This window comes from Mustela nigripes, chromosome 9 (assembly GCF_022355385.1).
Source record: "Mustela nigripes isolate SB6536 chromosome 9, MUSNIG.SB6536, whole genome shotgun sequence".
Classification (NCBI taxonomy): Eukaryota; Metazoa; Chordata; class Mammalia; order Carnivora; family Mustelidae; genus Mustela; species Mustela nigripes.
Genome location: NC_081565.1, coordinates 34,640,601 through 34,658,709, shown reverse-complemented (window position 1 = coordinate 34,658,709; position 18,109 = coordinate 34,640,601). Strand labels below are relative to the sequence as shown.

The 18,109-nt window shown below is 49.4% G+C and overlaps 1 protein-coding gene across 4 annotated transcripts in view; it reads right to left on the bottom strand.

Moving 5' to 3' along the window:
- PAX5 (paired box 5) overlaps window positions 1-18,109 on the bottom strand; it is a 192,614-nt gene that overhangs the window by 33,551 nt on the left and 140,954 nt on the right. For all 4 annotated transcript variants that reach the window (XM_059411301.1, XM_059411300.1, XM_059411302.1 and 1 more), the window contains one exon: window positions 5,106-5,207. In XM_059411301.1, coding sequence (XP_059267284.1) covers window positions 5,106-5,207 — 102 coding nt within the window. The remainder of the gene's footprint in view (window positions 1-5,105; window positions 5,208-18,109) is intronic.

Below are 18,109 nucleotides of genomic sequence, written 5' to 3'. Positions count from 1 at the left end.
ATTTTCATCTCTTGCCCCAAGTCACACAGCTAGTGAGACACAGAATGGAGATTCAAAGCCAGGCAATCTGGCTCCAGTGTCTCACACCTCGCCATGTGGTGGGGGGCTGAGACACGGCGGTGAACAAAACAGACCTACCTTTGTATACCACACAGCCCTTGTAGACTGCACAGATCTGAGGGGAAAGAGGACGAGGGTAGAGTAAATCACTAAGGAAAGTCCTTCACCTGTGCTTAGTATCCTGCATGAAAAGAACAGGATGCTTTGTGAGAGGAGCGATGGGGGCTCCTGGTTTGTCTGGAGTTGGAGGCAGAATAATGGCTCCAGACCCAAGAGGTCTACATCCTAATTCCTAGAGCCAGTGTGAGCACGGTGGGTGATACAGCAAATGGGAATTGTTAATTAGCTGAAAGCCAAGGAAAGTACCCCGGATTACCCAGGTGGGGCCAATAGAATCCCACGAGTCCTTAGAAGGGGCAGAGGGAGACTGGAGAGAGAAGTAGAAAGATGGCGTCACAGTAACGATCCAACCCACGCTAGCTTTGAAGATAAAGGACTGGGGCCGCCAACCAAGGAATGCAGGGAGTATCTCCACGCCGGAAAAGGCAAGGAAACCATTCCCCCCAGAGCCTCCAGGAGGAACACAGCCCTGCCGACACCTTGATGTTAGCCCACTGAGACCCACTGTGGACTTCTGACCTCCAGAACTGTAAGACGGTGAATTTATGTTTTAGGTCACTTGTTTGTGGTAACTCATTGCATAGCAATAGGGAGTTAATATGCATCTGATTACCAGGCAGACCCCTCTGAGGTGAACCCCATAGGGAGGAGAGGGCTGGGCCCGTAAGAGCAGCAGAGAGGGCCAAGAGGAGAAGCCGCACCTGCCCCTCGTTCCTCCCGCCAGAGTCCCGCGGGCGCAGGGCCTGCCCATCTCTCGCTATTGTTCCAGCCCTCCTTGCTGGCCTCAGGTTCCTGCTCTTTCCACCCTCACTACCTTCTTTATGAAAACAAAAGCCACCAGTTAACTGAGCAACTTAACTGAAAAGCACCTAGAAACAACGTACACCCACCCGCAGCAAGCAGAGCGGCCAGGACAGGAGGAACCAGCTGTGCTCCTTCTAGGCCTCCCAACCAGCTTCTTGTGGGCTGCAGCCCCAGGAAAGCAAACACATCATGGTCAGGATTTCTTGGCCCTCGGGCCTAAAGCTCCCAGAGGGGTGGCTCGCGGAGGGCATGTGGGCATGTCCCTTCCTGGGTTGTCTCAAAGACGGTTTCCTGGCTGCTGAGACTCACGGAGGCCAAAGGGCAGTGAACGCCCTTGCTTCTCGCCCAGCCCGGACATTTTAAGAGTTCCAAATGCCATGTCGATATCTGTTAGGTTGTACAAACATCTCCAGGCAGGAATCAACTAGTTATGCTCATCAGGACACCATGGAATCTCTGGTGCAAAGCTGTTGGCATTTGCTAGGACTCAATGAAAACAAAACTCAGCCATTTCCATTCTAAGCTGATTATGTGCCCTCTCTGCTTTATTCAGCGGAAGTGGTCGACGAAGGGTTCACACATGCTGTGCAGAGGCAGAAATGGAATCTGCAAATACTGGAGAAGATCAAGAAGCCCCATTTTTCAGACCTGGGAAAGCCCTGGAGCCAGAGACGTCGGACAACACCCCGAGGGCAGAACCAGGATGGAAAATACAGAGTCCAACCAACAAGCTGGAATTTAACATGGAAAGACATAATGCCCCTTTTTTTTTTCAGGGCCAAAAGTTCAAGTATACTTGGGCAATCCCTCCTCAACGTCTTATAAGCAAATCTTACACCTGAAAGTCTTCCCTTAAAAGAAAGTCTTAGCCTTAAAAAAAAGGGCGGCCAAATTTCCTAAAATCTGTCCTGGAAAAAAACAACTCAGAAGATCTCGGTTTCCCTTTGGATTCTCCGCTAGGGGAGCAGGAGGATCATTCCATATAGTGAAACACGTGGTTGCCACATCACAGCCTCAGACAAAAGCGGGATACACCATCTTCTATAGCCTCCTTCAGTTTGTTTCTCCAAACTATATCAACATGCCCCTGGGGTCTGTGAAATGGCGTCCCCTTCAGCATGGCCACAATCGAACGAACGCCTCCCAGATTCAGAAGCCCAAGATTATGAGTCAGAAATCTGAACAAAGTGGAAATCCTCAAGCAGGTTGTGGTATATCCATGCCCTAATTCCTGGAACCTGTGAAGGTACTTCTATGGACCAAAAAAAAAAAAAAAGGTAGGGAAGAGTGTGTGTGTTTGGGGAGGGGCTTTATGGATGTAATTAAGGATTTTATTTTTTTTTTTAAGATTTTGTTTATTTATTTGACAGACAGAGATCATAAGCAGGCAGAGAGGCAGGCACAGAGGGTGGGGGAAGCAGGCTCCCTGCTGAGCAGAGAGCCCGATGTAGGGCTCGATCCTGGGACCATGACCTGAGCCGAAGGCAGAGGCTTAACCCACTGAGCCACCTAGGTGCCCCATAATTAAGGATTTTAAAAAGAGAAGCGTATCCTGGATTATCCGGTCGGGCCCTAAATGCAGTCCTGTGTATCCTTACAAGGGAGAGGGAGATGTGACCCCCTCCGTGCTGTGAAGGTAGAGCAGAGACTGGAAGGGAACACCAGGGCCTGCAGGAATGGACCTAGAGCCCCCAGAGAGGCCACAGCACTGGGCCCCGGGACTGGAAGACAGTCACAGGAACAAACACACAGGTTCCTATTAATTTTCCCTGCCTCCCTTCCTTAGCCACCGCACACAGAAGGGCCTACTAAGTGTTAGGGACTGTGAGGGGTACAAAAGACAAAGCAGAGGGCCTGACCTTTAGGACTCACTGGCCAGTGGCACTGCTAACTGGGCCACACACATGCTGGGCTATGGGGTGTAATCAAACATCGCCAGAGGAGGGCCAAACCAGAAGACTTTATGGGGCATGTGGTGTTTCCAGGTCACCAGAAGGGTAGAGCTGGATCCCAATAGGCGGAGGCAGGAAGTAGTAGAAACTGAGGGCACAGATGAAAGAGTGACACTGGCCGAGGAAAGTGTGAGGCAGGCCAGGAACCAGTGGGCAGTCAGAGGGAGGGACGAGCTGGGAGAGTTGACCAGAAAGGCAAGTTGAGGCCAGATCACGTGACATCCGAATGGCAGGCCCAAGACCTGCTCTGCTGTAAGGTGGGCCCTCTGGGCCGTGTGCCAGCCCTGGGGGCAGATCAGCGAAGACCACGTAAGTGGGCCTGTGCTGTCCCCACGAAGCCATTCCAAAAACAGCTTTGATGATCGTGTTGGGAACGAAATCCTGAAGAGGTGACACAGTTTTGACTCTGAGGAACAGGAACGAAGGACCGTGCTCCCTGAGCATGGGGTCCCAGCCCTGCACTGGGTCTGGAAGGGCATGCGTCTCGGGGGTGTCTAAGAAGAGAAAGCAAACGGAGCGTGGGAGGCAGACCTGGGACTCCCCGCCGAGATGCTTGCGTTCCTCTCTCCACATCGTGCACCCGCCCTCTGTGCCAGGGGACAGATCACGCCCTGTGCTAGCATCAGTCTGGCTGCTGGTTTGGTTGGACTGGACCTTTGCTCAGGCCTGTGATTCCTGCTGCTGCCGTGAATGTGTGAGGAGCTGCCATTGGTTCCCACAGGGGTCTCTGCCAGGCCCACGACCATTTGTGTCTTGAGCCTAGTAATTAGGGACCAGGGGGCAGGACTTGGGCTCCATCTCCTGAGAGTAGGGTGGGAAGGAGTCTGGGCCCCCCACCTCTGCTGGCCTTGTGCACAGAATTTCCCGACGCTCTGCCATGCGCCCATCCCCCCAGCAGAAAGGCAAAGGCTCTTTGCAGGTGTGAAGCTGGCAGGCCTCCCCGGCCCTGGCGAGGCCGAGGGCACAAGTACACACAGAGGCCATTTCCCATATGTCTCATATTTAAAAGTCATAAATCAAGCTAACAAACCGTTAAATGAAATATGCTCTGTCCTCCTACCTTGTTAAATACATCTTTGTAACAACCGGGAAGGCCAGGAGTGAGTTCGGAGTTCTGGCACTCCTCGGCATCTGTGCCAGGACCCCGGCAGCCTGGGGAAAACCCAATCAGGCCAGGACGGCTTCCCTTCCCACCCCTGGCTTCGCTCATCATCCCGTGGGGCCTCACACGTAGGTGGGAACACCCCGTCTCACGTTTGGTTCTGTCCACCCCCCCCCACCTGTCCTTGGGCCTGGGGTGCTCATGTCCATGACACGGGCAGGAAAGAGGCTGGCGGAGACATGGGGCTACTTAGGCAGGACCCCAAGGGCGGACTGGAAGGAGGACCAGGCATCAGGTAAATGATTCAGAACAAGAAACACTACTAACCCTTAAAAGAATAAAAGAAGCATAATCACATCCAATGCAGTCCTGATTTTCCCCCTGATTTTTTTTTAAACACCTTTCAAAAAATGCTACTTTGGGTTTCCCTGCTCCGCTCATGCCCTGAGGACACAGCCAGCCAGCACCAGGACATGCGCTGTCCTTCCCTCACACCATCCTACAGTGGAAGGAACATGGCGGCCTACCCTCTGACAGACATATGGCTGGCCCGAGGGGATAAGGCTTCCTTGGCCACCCGGTATTCAGCTTAGAATCAAGCGACAAACCCACCAGCCAACAGCGTCTCTGTCTTGAGCACATGGTCCTCGAGCCAGGGAGTAAGGCTATCGAGAGCACCTGGGGGTGAGGGGGAGCCTCCTGCTGTTCCCCTCACGCAAATCGGGTGGCGGGGGTGGGGGGACGAAGGAGGACCCCTACTGAGCACTGGCTGGGCAACCTTTGGCCAGGTCCCGCACCCCTCTGTGTTCAGACTATCTGTGTGGCCTCCAAGGGGCTGTTTGAGTGACAGTCCTCCCCCCCCCCCCCCGCCCCGCCGACTTCCAAGTTCACTGCCGGCCCCACTGAAGGCCCAGCTGCAGACAGAGAGGCTGAGAGTGCAGACCTCTGCCTGATTTATTCAGGTCCACTTCTCAGAAGCATAGAGGTCACCCGGGCTGTTTGGGGGGATGCCTCCCCCGAAACCCCGTCCACTGCCCGCTGTGCAGACGCCGACAGTGCAAACTCACCAGGCACCATCCCTGTCAGCGTCGGTGCTGAGTAGCTGCCCTGTCCGGCGGGGGGGACGTGCGGAGGGTACCCGGGGAGGGTCGTGCTCGCCAAGTCACGGCCTGAGGAATCAAAGCAACAAATCGCGGGGTGAGTGTCTCTGTGGCCAGCCGCTCATGTCCGCAGCTCCTGGGACATCTGCACATTTGTCACGTCTGGGCGCCGAACGCCAGTGTGCCCCCACCCCCCTCCTGTCACTCACGCATGCAAACACGTGTGCGTGCGCACACACACATGCATACATGCATACACACACACACCTCCAGCCACCCTGGCTCCACTCAGCAGGGACCCACGACAGCTCTGCTGCTTCCCTGGTAAAACGGAGCTCGGGCCAGCTCACCTCTCGAGAGCTGGAGGGCTTGCACTTCCCCTCCACACCTCAGCAAAGCCCCCTCTCCTCCAGCCCAACAGCTCACACCTGCAGAGCTCAAACTCCTCCCCGCTCCACACACCCTACAGCTGTGTGTCTGTCCTTACTGAGTTCTTCCTCCTCTGCCCCAGGACAGGACAGTGCAGGGAGAGTACCTCCTCACATCAGACACGGTTCTGAGTGCTGGGACGCAGAGATTAAGGCCTCAGCCATCGGGGGCAGATGTCCTGGGGAGGGGGAGTGGGGATGTGTTCACCTCTTTGCAGGCGGCTGGCTCCTGGAGAGCAGGCGGGACACCTCATTCATCCACCACAGGGCCTCACCTGGTAGGTCCCGAGTAAATGCAGAATGAGTGGGGTGTCCAGGTGTGCTGTTTCGTGCGGTGTAGGAGAAACCCCACAGAGCAGAACTCTGTAAGGGAGATGATTCTGAGGTTTGGCCGTCTCTTAGGTATAAAACAGAGCTTTGGTCCTTTTTTTTTTTTTTAAGATTTTATTTATTTATTTGACAGACAGAGATCACAAGTAGGCAGAGAGGCAGGCAGAGAGAGAGAGAAGAGGAAGCAGGCTCCCCACTGAGCAGAGAGCCCGATGCGGGGCTGGATCCCAGGACCCTGGGATCATGACCTGAGCCAAAGGCAGAGGCTTTAACCCACTGAGCCACCCAGGTGCCCCAGCTTTGGCCCTTTTAAGCACTGCCAGTGACGTGTAAGTAACCAGGTGTTCGTGAGTCAGGTAGGAACCCAGGTCTTGGTAGGATTTTTGGTGATTAGGTGTTTGGCCGTGAGGACGAGACCCCACCCTCCAGGTGGAATTGCCAATTTGCTCCTGAAAGAAGGAGATGCATCTGTTTCAGCCATGGGTGGGAAATGAGGTGGCCTTGGGACAAGGGAGGGAACATGGAACCTTGACCTCGTCTGAATGTGGACCCTGGAGACTGGGTGGGGCAGCTTGGTGACCACGAAGAGCCAGGCCAGGTCCCAGGAATGTCTTTTGGGGCCCAGCGAGCTGGTGCAGGCACTCCTGCAGGTAGATGATGCTGAGCTCAGACCCACCAGAAGGTGGCCCAAGGAGAGAGACCACCTCTGATCAACACTCCCCAAAGAATCCAAGCCAGCACATAGTATGGGCCATGAACATTCCCCCGATAAAGCAACAGCCTTTCTAGTGCTGGTCCTTCAAAGACTGTCCAGCCAACAGCCAGAGGCCGCCTCATTTCACAGGGTTCTGCTTACCTTCCAGAATCTTATGGAACAGCAAGCATGTGGCCTCCCCTGCTTCTGCTCACCACATTCCTGGCTTTGGACTGGGCATCCCAGCTTGTGACAATCATTGCTCGTGTCTCTTCATATGAGGCATTGGAAGGGGAGCAAATGAACTACCTTTGACTTCCCTACAAGAGCTGACATTAAACAGAAAACCAGAATTGTCAGAACTGACCACTTCTAATAAAGGTGATTTAAGAAGGTCTTCTCCCCAGCCTTTGTATTCCTCCCCACTCATCCTCCTCTGACCCAGCGCTCACAGCCCTCTAGGGCAGCTTCTGTCTCCAGCGTGTAAGCTCCTCGGTCATGTCTTTGCACCCAAGGTCAGAATGGCAGAGGCCTGTAGATATTTGTTCAGTGAGTGAAAGCAGTGGCCCTGTTGGGAGAAACAGGAGCTCTCTGGAGCCCATAGAAGTTCCTCCACTTGTGGTCAAGAATCAGTGAAGGGAGGGCCCTTGAAACTCTTTTGGACCAACCCTGTCACCATTCTGCAGATGGCAAAGCTGAGACCCTCGGGCAGGGAGCAACGGGCTCAGGTCCCGCAGGGGGCAGGTGGCAAAGCAGGTGCGTTAGCCCACGTTTCCTAACATCAGCCCAGGACCCTCCTCTCCCTGGTTGTCTGAGATGAGAAAGAGGGTCATGGGAAGAGAAGGGGGCTCCACCAGAGATACCCAGCTGATCTGAGACAAGCCTGGGACTGGAATGCCACTCTCCTGCCTCCTAGGACTGGGTTCTTTCTTCAACAAGAAGCTGTGCCTTTTGTCAGAACCCCAACGGTTTCTGCCAGTGTTACACATGCTTTAAAACCTTGACCTCTAAAGCAGAAAATGCAGTGCCTCACCAAAGCACCCAACTCAAGAAGCCAGATAAAAAAGTAATAAAATGGGGCGCCTGGGTGGCTCAGTGGGTTAAAGCCTCTGCATTCGGCTCAGGTCATGATCCCAGGGTCATGGGATCGAACCTGCATCAGGCTGTCTGCTCAGCAGGAAGCCTGCTTCCTCCTCTCTCTGCCTGCCTCTCTGCCTACTTGTAATCTCTGTCTATGAAATAAATAAATAAATAAAATCTTTAAAAAGAAAAAGGTAATTAAATAGGGTACTTGGGTGACTCAGTGGGTTAAGTGTCCGACTCTTGATTTTGGCTCAGGTCAGGATCTCAGGGTCCTGGGATCGAGCCTCACACTGGGCTCCATGCTGGCCATGGAGCCTGTTTAAGACTGTCTCTCTCCCTCTGCCCCTCTCCCCTCTTAAAAAAAAAAAAGTAATAAAAAGAACCTAAGGAAAGGAGAAGGAAGGAATTGATAAAGAAAAAGCAGAAGATAAAGGATTAGGGAACAGAGAAAAGCAGACACAACAAATGCGCCCAAGAATTGTTATTGGAAAAGACCAATAAAACAGACAAACCTAGGGCAAGATCCAAAAAAGAAGACACAAATATCAAGTAAGGAATGAAGAGAAGATACAACCAGAGACTTGGAAAAGATATTTAAAAACGCAGATGTTTACACTAATACCTATGGACTTCTTAGCAAAAAGTACAATATTTTAGGAAAATACAAATTATTAAAATTAACTCGAGAAGGAGAAAACACAAACAGCCCAATCACTTTGGCAGAAATAGAAAAAGTTCTTTTTTAAAATTCTTTTTAAATTTAAGATGTTCATTTAGCTTTCAGGCAAGTCTCGTTTCTTTTTGTTTAGGGCAACTTCTTTTAAGCCTTCAAAGGATACACACTTTTGTTATTAAACTGTTCCAGGATATATAAAACTAAAGAAAATCTTCCCAATTCATTTTTTTCCAAGCTAGCATAATCCTGACATGAAAACTTAACAAAGGTGTACCAAAATGAAAATTAAATGCTACTACCACAATTTATTAATAGCCATGCAAAAAAAAAAATCTTGTTTCATTGATCAAACAATATTAGAAAGAATAATATACCATGAACAAATAAGGTTGATTTCAGGCTTGCAAAGATGATTCAGTTTTAAAACACTGGCTGGGAAATCATAGTAATCTATCAAAAGTTGAAAACCATACGATTATATCAAAGCTGTGGAAAAGGCATTGGATAAAATTTAATCCTAATTCCTTACAATACCTCTTGGTAAGTAAGAACTGAAGTACACTCCTTTGATCTGGTGTCGATCTTAAATCTTGAGTCGACATCATACTTAATTGGTAAAATACTTGAAACATTCTTTATTAAAATAAAAAACATGTCAAGGAAACCTGTTATCACTGAAAACTGTTCTGAAAATTCGAGCCAGTTCCAGAAGAAAAGATAGAGACCCAAGACAGATAAACACTGGGGGTGGGGGGGATGGACAACACCAAGATTATCATGAGTCAGGTATATCCTGAGCCTGGGAAATCAGCTCATGTACCAGAACCAGTGAAAAGGTTTGGTGAGACAGCTGGGAAACAGATGTCTAGAATCAGTATCTTTCCAGATTCAGTAACTCCCCACTACCTCTCCCATCAAGTACAGATTTTTCAGGTTGGCTTCTAAAGCTGTCCTCAGTCTGTACCTCCAACCTGTGATCTTTCCAGCCTCATCACCCTCACTCCACCCGGGGCCATTCCCCAAACCTGCCCTGCCCTTTCCTATCCCTACACCTTTCCTTTTATTTTTTTATCTTTTTTTTTTTTTTAAAGATTTTATTTATTTGACAGAGAGAGAGAAATCACAAGTAGGCAGAGAGGCAGGCAGAGAGGGGGGGGGGAGGAAGCAGGCTCCCTGCGGAGCAGAGAGCCTGACGCGGGGCTCGATCCCAGGACCCTCGATCCCAGGACCCTGGGATCATGACCTGAGCCGAAGGCAGAGGCTTTAACCCACTGAGCCACCCAGGCGCCCCCAGCTCTTCCCTTTCCAACTGCCCTTCTATTCCTATCAATCCAACACCGTATCCAATCTCCACCCTCTGCCCTCAGAGCCTGCTCCCTCACGAAGTGTTTCTGGGCCCTTCAGGTCTTTGTAGCATCGGCCTCTTCTGCAGGTCCCTCTGCTCCCCACCCTGTCCCAGTGCAAAGGGAGCCTCAGGCCAGGGGAACAAATAAGCAGGGGGAGACATCATTCAGGATAAGATAACACTTACTTGTGCCAGACACTCTTTTACAAACGTTAACTCATTTTCTCAACCTGATGACTCCATGAGGTTCAAACAACTGTCGTGCCCAAGGAACTAAGGAATGAAGAGGTTAAATAACTTCCCTAAGGTCACACGGCTAGGAGGAAACAGAGCTGGGCTTTGAAACCAAGGGGCCTGGGCTCTACCCTAAGCTTCTTTGGTGATGGTACAGGGTGGGGATGTGGGTGGGAGAGAATGAGCCAGAAGGACGGGAGGATAGAGAACCAGGAGGGAAAATTTCTCAGGTTTGCAGCTGGAAGGGGTGAGCAGGTTGGAGCAAGGGAAGAAGGCGTGGGGGTCCAAGATAGGCTGCCGGAAGTCAGGACAGAAAGTGGTTGTCAGTGTCTGTTTGGGAAGAAACTGGCCAGTCTTGGTCTGCCAGACCACCTGGACTACAGGTGGGGATGGGGCTGCCCCGGCCTGGCAGGTAGCTTCTGCTCAGAACTCCTGGTGCGGGGAGCAGGACACAAAGGCCATCCAAGGCCCATTTACCGGTTTTGCTACATACTGAACTGCCGTGGACCTCTGGGCAAGCCACTCTACCCTAGCCTCAGTGTTTCTCAAATTGAAAAGAGAGCTCTTTAGTTCAGTGATCTCGAAGACTTCCCAGAGCTCATACCTGTCTCTGTGTGCATAAACTCGAAGGATAATTTAGCTCTGAGTAGACGGTTCTACCCTAAGGCCCAACTGCGCCTGCCCCTCTAGAACTTCCACAATCAGTGCTATAAGGTGAGCTGCTGCCTGGAAGGCTAATATGTCCTCCTTAGGACAATGGCAGACAGTTGTCTGAGCTTCTAGCCTCAGTGGGGACTTGGGTCAGCTCCAGCAAGGGTTTAGGCCTGGGCCATCATGCCATGGGTTCATGCTATCCCCAGTCCCTCCTCCCTGCCCATGAGGATGGTCACCGCACAGCGAGGAGCTGACAAATGGCTACATTTATCTTACAAATAATCCTGCTTCAGCGTTCCCTGCTCCTGGGGGATTCCTTTACATTGTCCATGGCTCCAATATCATCCAGCAAATGTCCCTACAATCGAAGGCCTATGGCTGCCTTTACCTTCCTTGGACAGGCCACAAAAGCAGAGAGTCTGAGTTATCACTTGTTGTGGGCAACAAAGGGATGGATGGAACACATCTGCAACATCTCCAGCCTCCTGGAACCTCCCTGCTCTCTGCCAGGCCCTGGGACAGACTGCTCAGGAACGTTATTCCAATTAATCCTCACAAAGTACAGAAGTCCCAATAAACTTGATGAGATCTTGTGGGGGAAGTCACAGGGAGGCTCGATATAGAAAGGAAGGTAGTAGAACACAGCAATTAAGAGTATCCAGTCTGGGGGCACCTGGGTGGCTCAGTCGGTTAAGCATCTGACTTCAGCTCAGATCATGATCTCAGGGTCCTCAGATCAAGCCCCTTGTCAGGTTCCCTGCTCAGCAAGGAGTCTGCTTCTCGCTCTCCCTCTGCCCCTCCCCCGACCCGGTCATGCTCACTCTCTCTCTCAAAACAAAATCAAAAACAAAAACAAAAACAAAAAAAACCTTAAAAACAAAAAGTATCCACTTTGCTCAGGCTTGGATCCTTGCTTTACCACTTACTAGTTGTGTGGCCTTGAGAGAATTTCTTAAACCATTCTGAGCCTCCGTTTCCTCAACTGTAGAATGAGGATAATAGCGTCCAACACTTACGTAGAGCAAACAATAGCTAACACTCAGAGAACCAGATACACCCAAACTCATGTATTCCCACAATAACCCTATTCGAGAGCTACCTATTATCCCTATTTTACTGAGGGGGAAACCAAGGCACAGAAAGTTTATGTGTCTTGCCGCAGTCCCACAGCTAGAAAGGAAGGAAGCCAGGTTTGGAACCCAGCCAGAGTAGCTGGCCAGTCTGCACTCCCCACCCTCACCCTGGGCCACCTGCCCTGGTAAGAGGAACACGTGTCTTCCACGGGCACTGGGAAGAGTCGGCGAGAAGTCACGTGCCCCTCCACCCCGTGCAGCACTGTGTCAGCCCACAGCGAGCACCTGCCCAAGACTGAAGCATGGGCCCCAACCCTTAACCCCACAGTGGTAACCATCACCTGGGAAAAAAATGGTAATCCAACACCAAAAATGTAGGGCATGCATAATACTAAACTTCTTTAGACCAGGTAAATTTCATTTCATGAAAAAGTAAAAAGTAAACCTCCTCCTCCTAGAGGTATGGGGTGCTTCTTTGCCTTTTTGGTTTGGGCTCAGCCACAAGCCTTGCTTTGGCCAAACGGATGGTAGCAGACGTTCAGCCAGCAGCAGCTTATGATATGCTGGTGTGGCTGGGAGCCACTTCAGTCATCCCTGCAGGAACAGGCTCTGGCTAGCCTGCTGCCAAGAGCGAGGAGACATGGGTGGCAGAGACGGACCCGGCCTCCAAATGGTACAATGCCCGGCTTTGAGTAGCCAGCCCCCACCCAACCCCCAGGTACATGTATAAGAAGAAATAATTGTTGTTTCAAGTCCCGCACTTTGGAGTGTTTTGCTAGGCGGCAATATTGTGGCAATAGCTGATGGATACAAGACGCCCTAAGTGTTAATAGTGTCTTGTTTTCATCATTATTCTCTGCTTGAGAATACTCGATCTGGAACTTTCTAAGGACACCTGTCCAAATCTGAGCAGGAGATGGACACCATCTGGTGGGAATCCACCTCCGGTGGGGATCCACCTCTGGTGGGAATCCACAGAGTAAACTGAACCCTCACATTTGCTTTGATGCCTGAAAGGACTCTCCTGGCATTGAACTGGGGATTCCATTGCTCTGGAGTGTATGGGCACTTCTCCCTTTGCAGTCCCTGCCCCAGTATATTTCAGGCATGTCTCCAGGGCTCGGGACTTTAACAACTGTTCAAAACAAGAGCTAAGATGGTACTGCTCCTCCTACTTCTAATCCAGGCCTCTAGACTCAATAGGATACCAGAATGCATGCTTCTGAATTCAATATGACTTCAAACGCACATTTATATCTTTTTTTTTTTATCAAGGAAGAAATGATTTATATCATTTGCAATGGCACTGAATGTCAGAGATCGCATATGATGTATTTGCATATAAATGATTTAGGTTAACATAATTTCTCCTATTAATGGCACATCCTGGACAATTCGTGTGTTGCTGCCCCCTTCCATAGAGAATAAACAAGACTTGGCCTTGTTCACTATTAGCAATGAGTCCATACAGAGCTTTCGTCAAGACAAAGACTGCTCTCCAGAAGAGAGAGACTTATTCAAAATAACTCACTCTTTTTAACCTTGAGAGTAGGAACCTACTCCTGTTATACGAATGAGGAAACTGAGGCTCAGAGTTGAGTTTTGACTGACCTAAGGTCACAGAGTAAATGGTAGAACAGGGACTTCAACTCATGACACATGACTTCTAGTTAAAGGCTACTCTTTTTTTTTTTAACATTAAAAAAAAAAGATTTTATTTATTTATTTGACAGAGAGATCACAAACAGGCAGAGAGGCAGGCAGACAGGGGGTAAGCAGGCTCCCCGCTGAGCAGAGAGCCTGATGTGGGGCTCAATCCCAGGACACTGAGATCATGACTTGAGCTGTAGGCAGAGACTTAACCCGCTGAGCCACCCAGGTGCCCCAAATGCTATTCTTGAAGGGTTACTCAGAATGTCCCCCTCAAGGGTACAAGCCCTCCTAGATGTTAAAACATTCTACAAAGTCTTCGTAATTACAAGTGTGATGCCAGCACATGAATAGACAGAAAACCAATGGGACAGAATAGAAAGTCTAGAAATAGACCCAACTATATATGGAAATCTAACATATGACAGAGGTAGGAGCTCAAATCACTTAAGCAAATATGAACTTTCTATTAAATGGTGGTAGGACGATTGGAGAGCCATAAAATAAAATAAAATAAAATAGATGGATTCTCATACTATATACCCGAATAAACTTCAAGTGAATCTGAAATCTAAATGTAAAAAATAAGCTGCAAATACCATAAGAAAACACAGGTGAATTCCTCTCTCATTTGCAGGGAGAGGCTTTCTAACCATGACTCAAAACCAGATAGATGCACAAACCACCTACAAAAATTAGCTCAAAATGGGTCAAATACCAAAGTGTAAGGGGCACCTGGGTGGCTCAGTGGGTTAAACCCTCTGCCTTCAGCTCAGGTCATGATCCCAGGGTTCTGGGATCGAGCCCTACATCGGGCTCTCTGCTCAGCAGGGAGCCTTCTTCCTCCTCTCTATCTGCCTGCCTCTCTGCCTACTTGTGATCTCTGTCTGTCAAATAAATAAATAATTTTTAAAAATACCAAAGTGTATGACCTGAAACTATAAAACTCACAGAAGAAAACAGACAGAAATCTTCATGACCTTGGATTGGGCAATACTTCCTTAGCTATGACACAAACAACAAAAGAAAAATTAGATCAATTAAACTTTATAAAAATTGAAAAAATTTCTGAGCTTCAAAGGATGTCATTAAGAAAGTACAAAGATGGCCCAGAGAATGGGAAAAAATATTTATAAGTCACATATATCTGATACGTGGCTTATATCTAGAATATATAAGGCAATCTTACAGCTCAATAATAAAAAACAAATAACCCAGTTTAAAAATGGACAAAATATCTGAATAGAAAAGATGTACAAATGGCCAATAAGTCCATGAAAACACATCCAACATCATTATCTATCAAGGAAATGCAGCTCAAAACCACCATGAAATACCACATCACACCCACTAGGTTGGCTATAATCGAAAAAGGTTATGACAAGCATTGACCAAAGATGTGGAAAATTGGAACCCTTACACACTGCTGGTGAGAATGTGAAATTGTGCAACCATTTGGAAAAGCCTGGAAGTTCCTCAGAAAGTTAAATGTAGAATCCCCATGTGATCCAGCAATTCCACTCCTAGGTATCTACCCAAGAAATATGAAAACTTGTGTCCACAAAAAATGTATACTCAGATATTCAAAGCCCTATTATTCATAATAACCAAAAAAGTGGAATCAATAGCTACTAACCCTATGTATCAAGAACTTGTAAGAAGTCAAGGGAAAAGTCCAAAAGGCCCATAGAAAAATAGGCAAAGTTCACGAACCAAAAACTCACCAGAATATATATGGGGGGGGGGGACACTGAAACTAAAGAGATGTTCAAGTTCACTCATAATATTAGAAATGCAAATTAAATGCAAAATGATACAACTCTATATAGAGGCTGTATATCTAACAAAACTATACGTGCATTTACCCTTTCAACAAGCAATCCTACGTCTAGGGATTTACTTTGAATCTATGCACACCTTCAGCTATACACAAACGCATATAGGCAGGTTAATCATCGCAACATTATCTGTAACTACAAAATCCTAGAAACCGTATCACAAGGTACAAACGTAAAGAAACAGGTGAATCAACTGTGGTGCATACACACAGTGTACACACAGGGCTCTGTGCAGCTGTAGAGAAGAATGGGGAGCTGGTGGGCCTCCCTCTGGCACAAGCTTAGCCCAGGAGCTGCACCCTGGCCTTCCCAAGCCCTTGCAGTAGGTTGCAGAACTGCACACCCTGAGACCTTAGGGAAGTTCAAGTTCAGGTTCTAAATGACAGATGGAAAGCCACAGAGGGACAGTGGTAGGGAAGGGACAAAAGCAGATTACTGATCCTGGAGGTGCCTGACTTTGGAATGCTCAAGATACAAAGAAGTACAGGGAAGGTGTGAGCTCCAGGGTGCGCCTGGGGAGAGGGTGGGGCGGAGGCAGGTCACGGTTGACAACTGTGAAGGAAGTGACCTCCAGAGAGGCTCAAGCCAGCACAGAGGGTGTGTCAGGCTTGAGGGGGACATGAAGCCACCTGTACCTGCTCTACCCCCAGCTGTCTCCAGAGCCAAACCTGGACTCCTGAGACCAGAGGCAGAGGGAGGCGGGGAAGGAAAAGGAGGTAGAATTTGGAGTCACATAGGCTAAGGCTCAAATCTTGGCACCTTTCTGTGTGACCTCGGGCAAGTAATACAATCATTTGAATCTCTGCCTCCCTTTTATAATTTGGAAAAGAGGGTATCTAGTGGGAGTGAAACAATGGTGCTTGCTGTGATCGCAAATTCTCTGCTGCCCTTCTCATGGGGCAATGGGATCTATATTGCCTTGAGTTGGGGCCACCTTGGTGACTGGTCAACCAACAGAAGAGAAGCTTCCTGAGAGGTTCCTAGGAGTCAGGCCCTGGGCACTTCCTGTGCCTCATCCCAGTCCACAACCCCAGAAGATGGATACTGTTATTAACCCACTTTACAGATGAGGAAACAAAGTCTGCAAGCTGCTGATGTGCCCCCGCCAAGGCCCTACAGCTGACAGTCATGCAAGCCAACAGTTTTGTTGCACTTACTGTCAACCAGGCGCTGTTCTAACACAAGGCACTTTTCCAAACGCTGTTCACTGTGTTTTACAGATATTGACTCACTTAATCCTCAAAGACTTGGTAAGGTAAATTCTACCACCGTCATTTTACAGATGTGAAAATTAAAACACAGAGATATAAGGTGCCTGTCCAAGGTCCAACCACTAGTAAGAAGTGAAGCCATAACCACACCCAGGCATTCTGGCCCTAGATTCCCTCACATTTCCCCAACATACAGGCACTTGGTCTCTTCCTGCCTCTGGACTGGAGGTCCCTAGGCAGCAAGAGCTACCCAAGTCCCTCCCTCCCCTGTACTGGTCCAGCACACAGCAGGTGCTCAGAAAATATCTGTCAAGATGAAATGAGTCAAAGAAATCATCTCAAAGAAACTTCGGTTCCAGACTCACCAACAACTTGGAAAAACCTTTCATCATGAACTCCACAAAATAACCAGCCAGATTTATCCTTTTTTTTTTTTTTTTTAATTTTTTTGCTTGGATGCAACTTTTTTTTTTTATATAGCCCATTTCTAGGTAGGCCCTATATACACTAATGGGGGGAAAAGTGAATCCAATTAACTTCAAATTTAGCTCATAATGAACTTATCTCATTTTGCTACCAGCTCGGTTCTCATCGTGTGGCAGTAATTAACCACTGGGGGTTGTCACTCCCAGACACATGACACAGAGATCCTCCCAGCCCCTTGCTTCAAACCCTTACAGAATTCATTACCCTGACAGTATGAAAACCCTTCACTTTGAATACCACAGGGCACCCACCAAACTCCCCCTCTATCTACCTGACTGTGTGAGTGAGAGAAAGAAAGCCACCGAGAAGCATGAATTATTTCAAACAAGACAGGAGGTAGGGACAGCATGCTGGAGAGGGCTCGATGGCCAGAGTGTGTCTTCCCGCCTTGACAGCCCTGGGCTGGAGGTTCTGCCCAGAGGAGAGGGATCTCCACACACAAGACCCAAGCTATGAGGGGTATGGTGGAGCTGGCTGGGAAAGGAAAAATCCCAAATCAGCCATCCTATCAACTGGGGACCCTTAATGCCCAGGAAACCTGCGCACCCCAGATGGGGGCAATGGTGACTTGCTGTGTGACCTCAGGGCTCTCTTCTCAGGGCTCTGGCTCATTTTCAAAAGAAGCTGGAATTCTGGTTTCACTTCATTTGGAAATCTCCTGCCTACGTGGATATTGACGTCATCCGGTTTTTAAAATAGAACTGTCCAAGGGTCATGGGTAGCCCCCATGCTGCCAATTTTCCACCTTTACTCAGCCCCCAGCCCTCGGGTCCTGTATGAAGCCCGCCCGCTGCCTACAGTCACCACCCCCACCGGCTTTACCAGCTGCCAGGCCTGCACACGTCATCTGTCCAGGGAACCACCCTGCAGGGCGAAACAGGCCAGAGCACGTAGTAGAAGCATCGCCAAAGGTGATTTCTGGGAAACCGGGGCCTGAGCCCCCAGGGCTGTCTGAACCCCCTGCCATCTTCCTTGTTTCTCTGGGGACAGCCCGGGCCTCCCCGCCATGCCTGCTTCAAAGCTACCCCTCTTCCCTCATGCCCAGTGAAGCCCCGAACCCCTCCTGACTCTATCCCCTCAGTGCTCCCTCCTCCGTGACCCTGACCTGCCCATAATGGGTCAGGGTCTTCTCTTTCCCCTGTTTCCTGGCAACCTCCTTCCAGGCCCCGTGCCTTAGCCCTTCTGCTCCGGTCAGCCCAGTCGTGGGACCACTCAGCCCACCCTGAAGGACAACTTGGCATCATCTAGGAACTCCATGAGGGCTCTGAA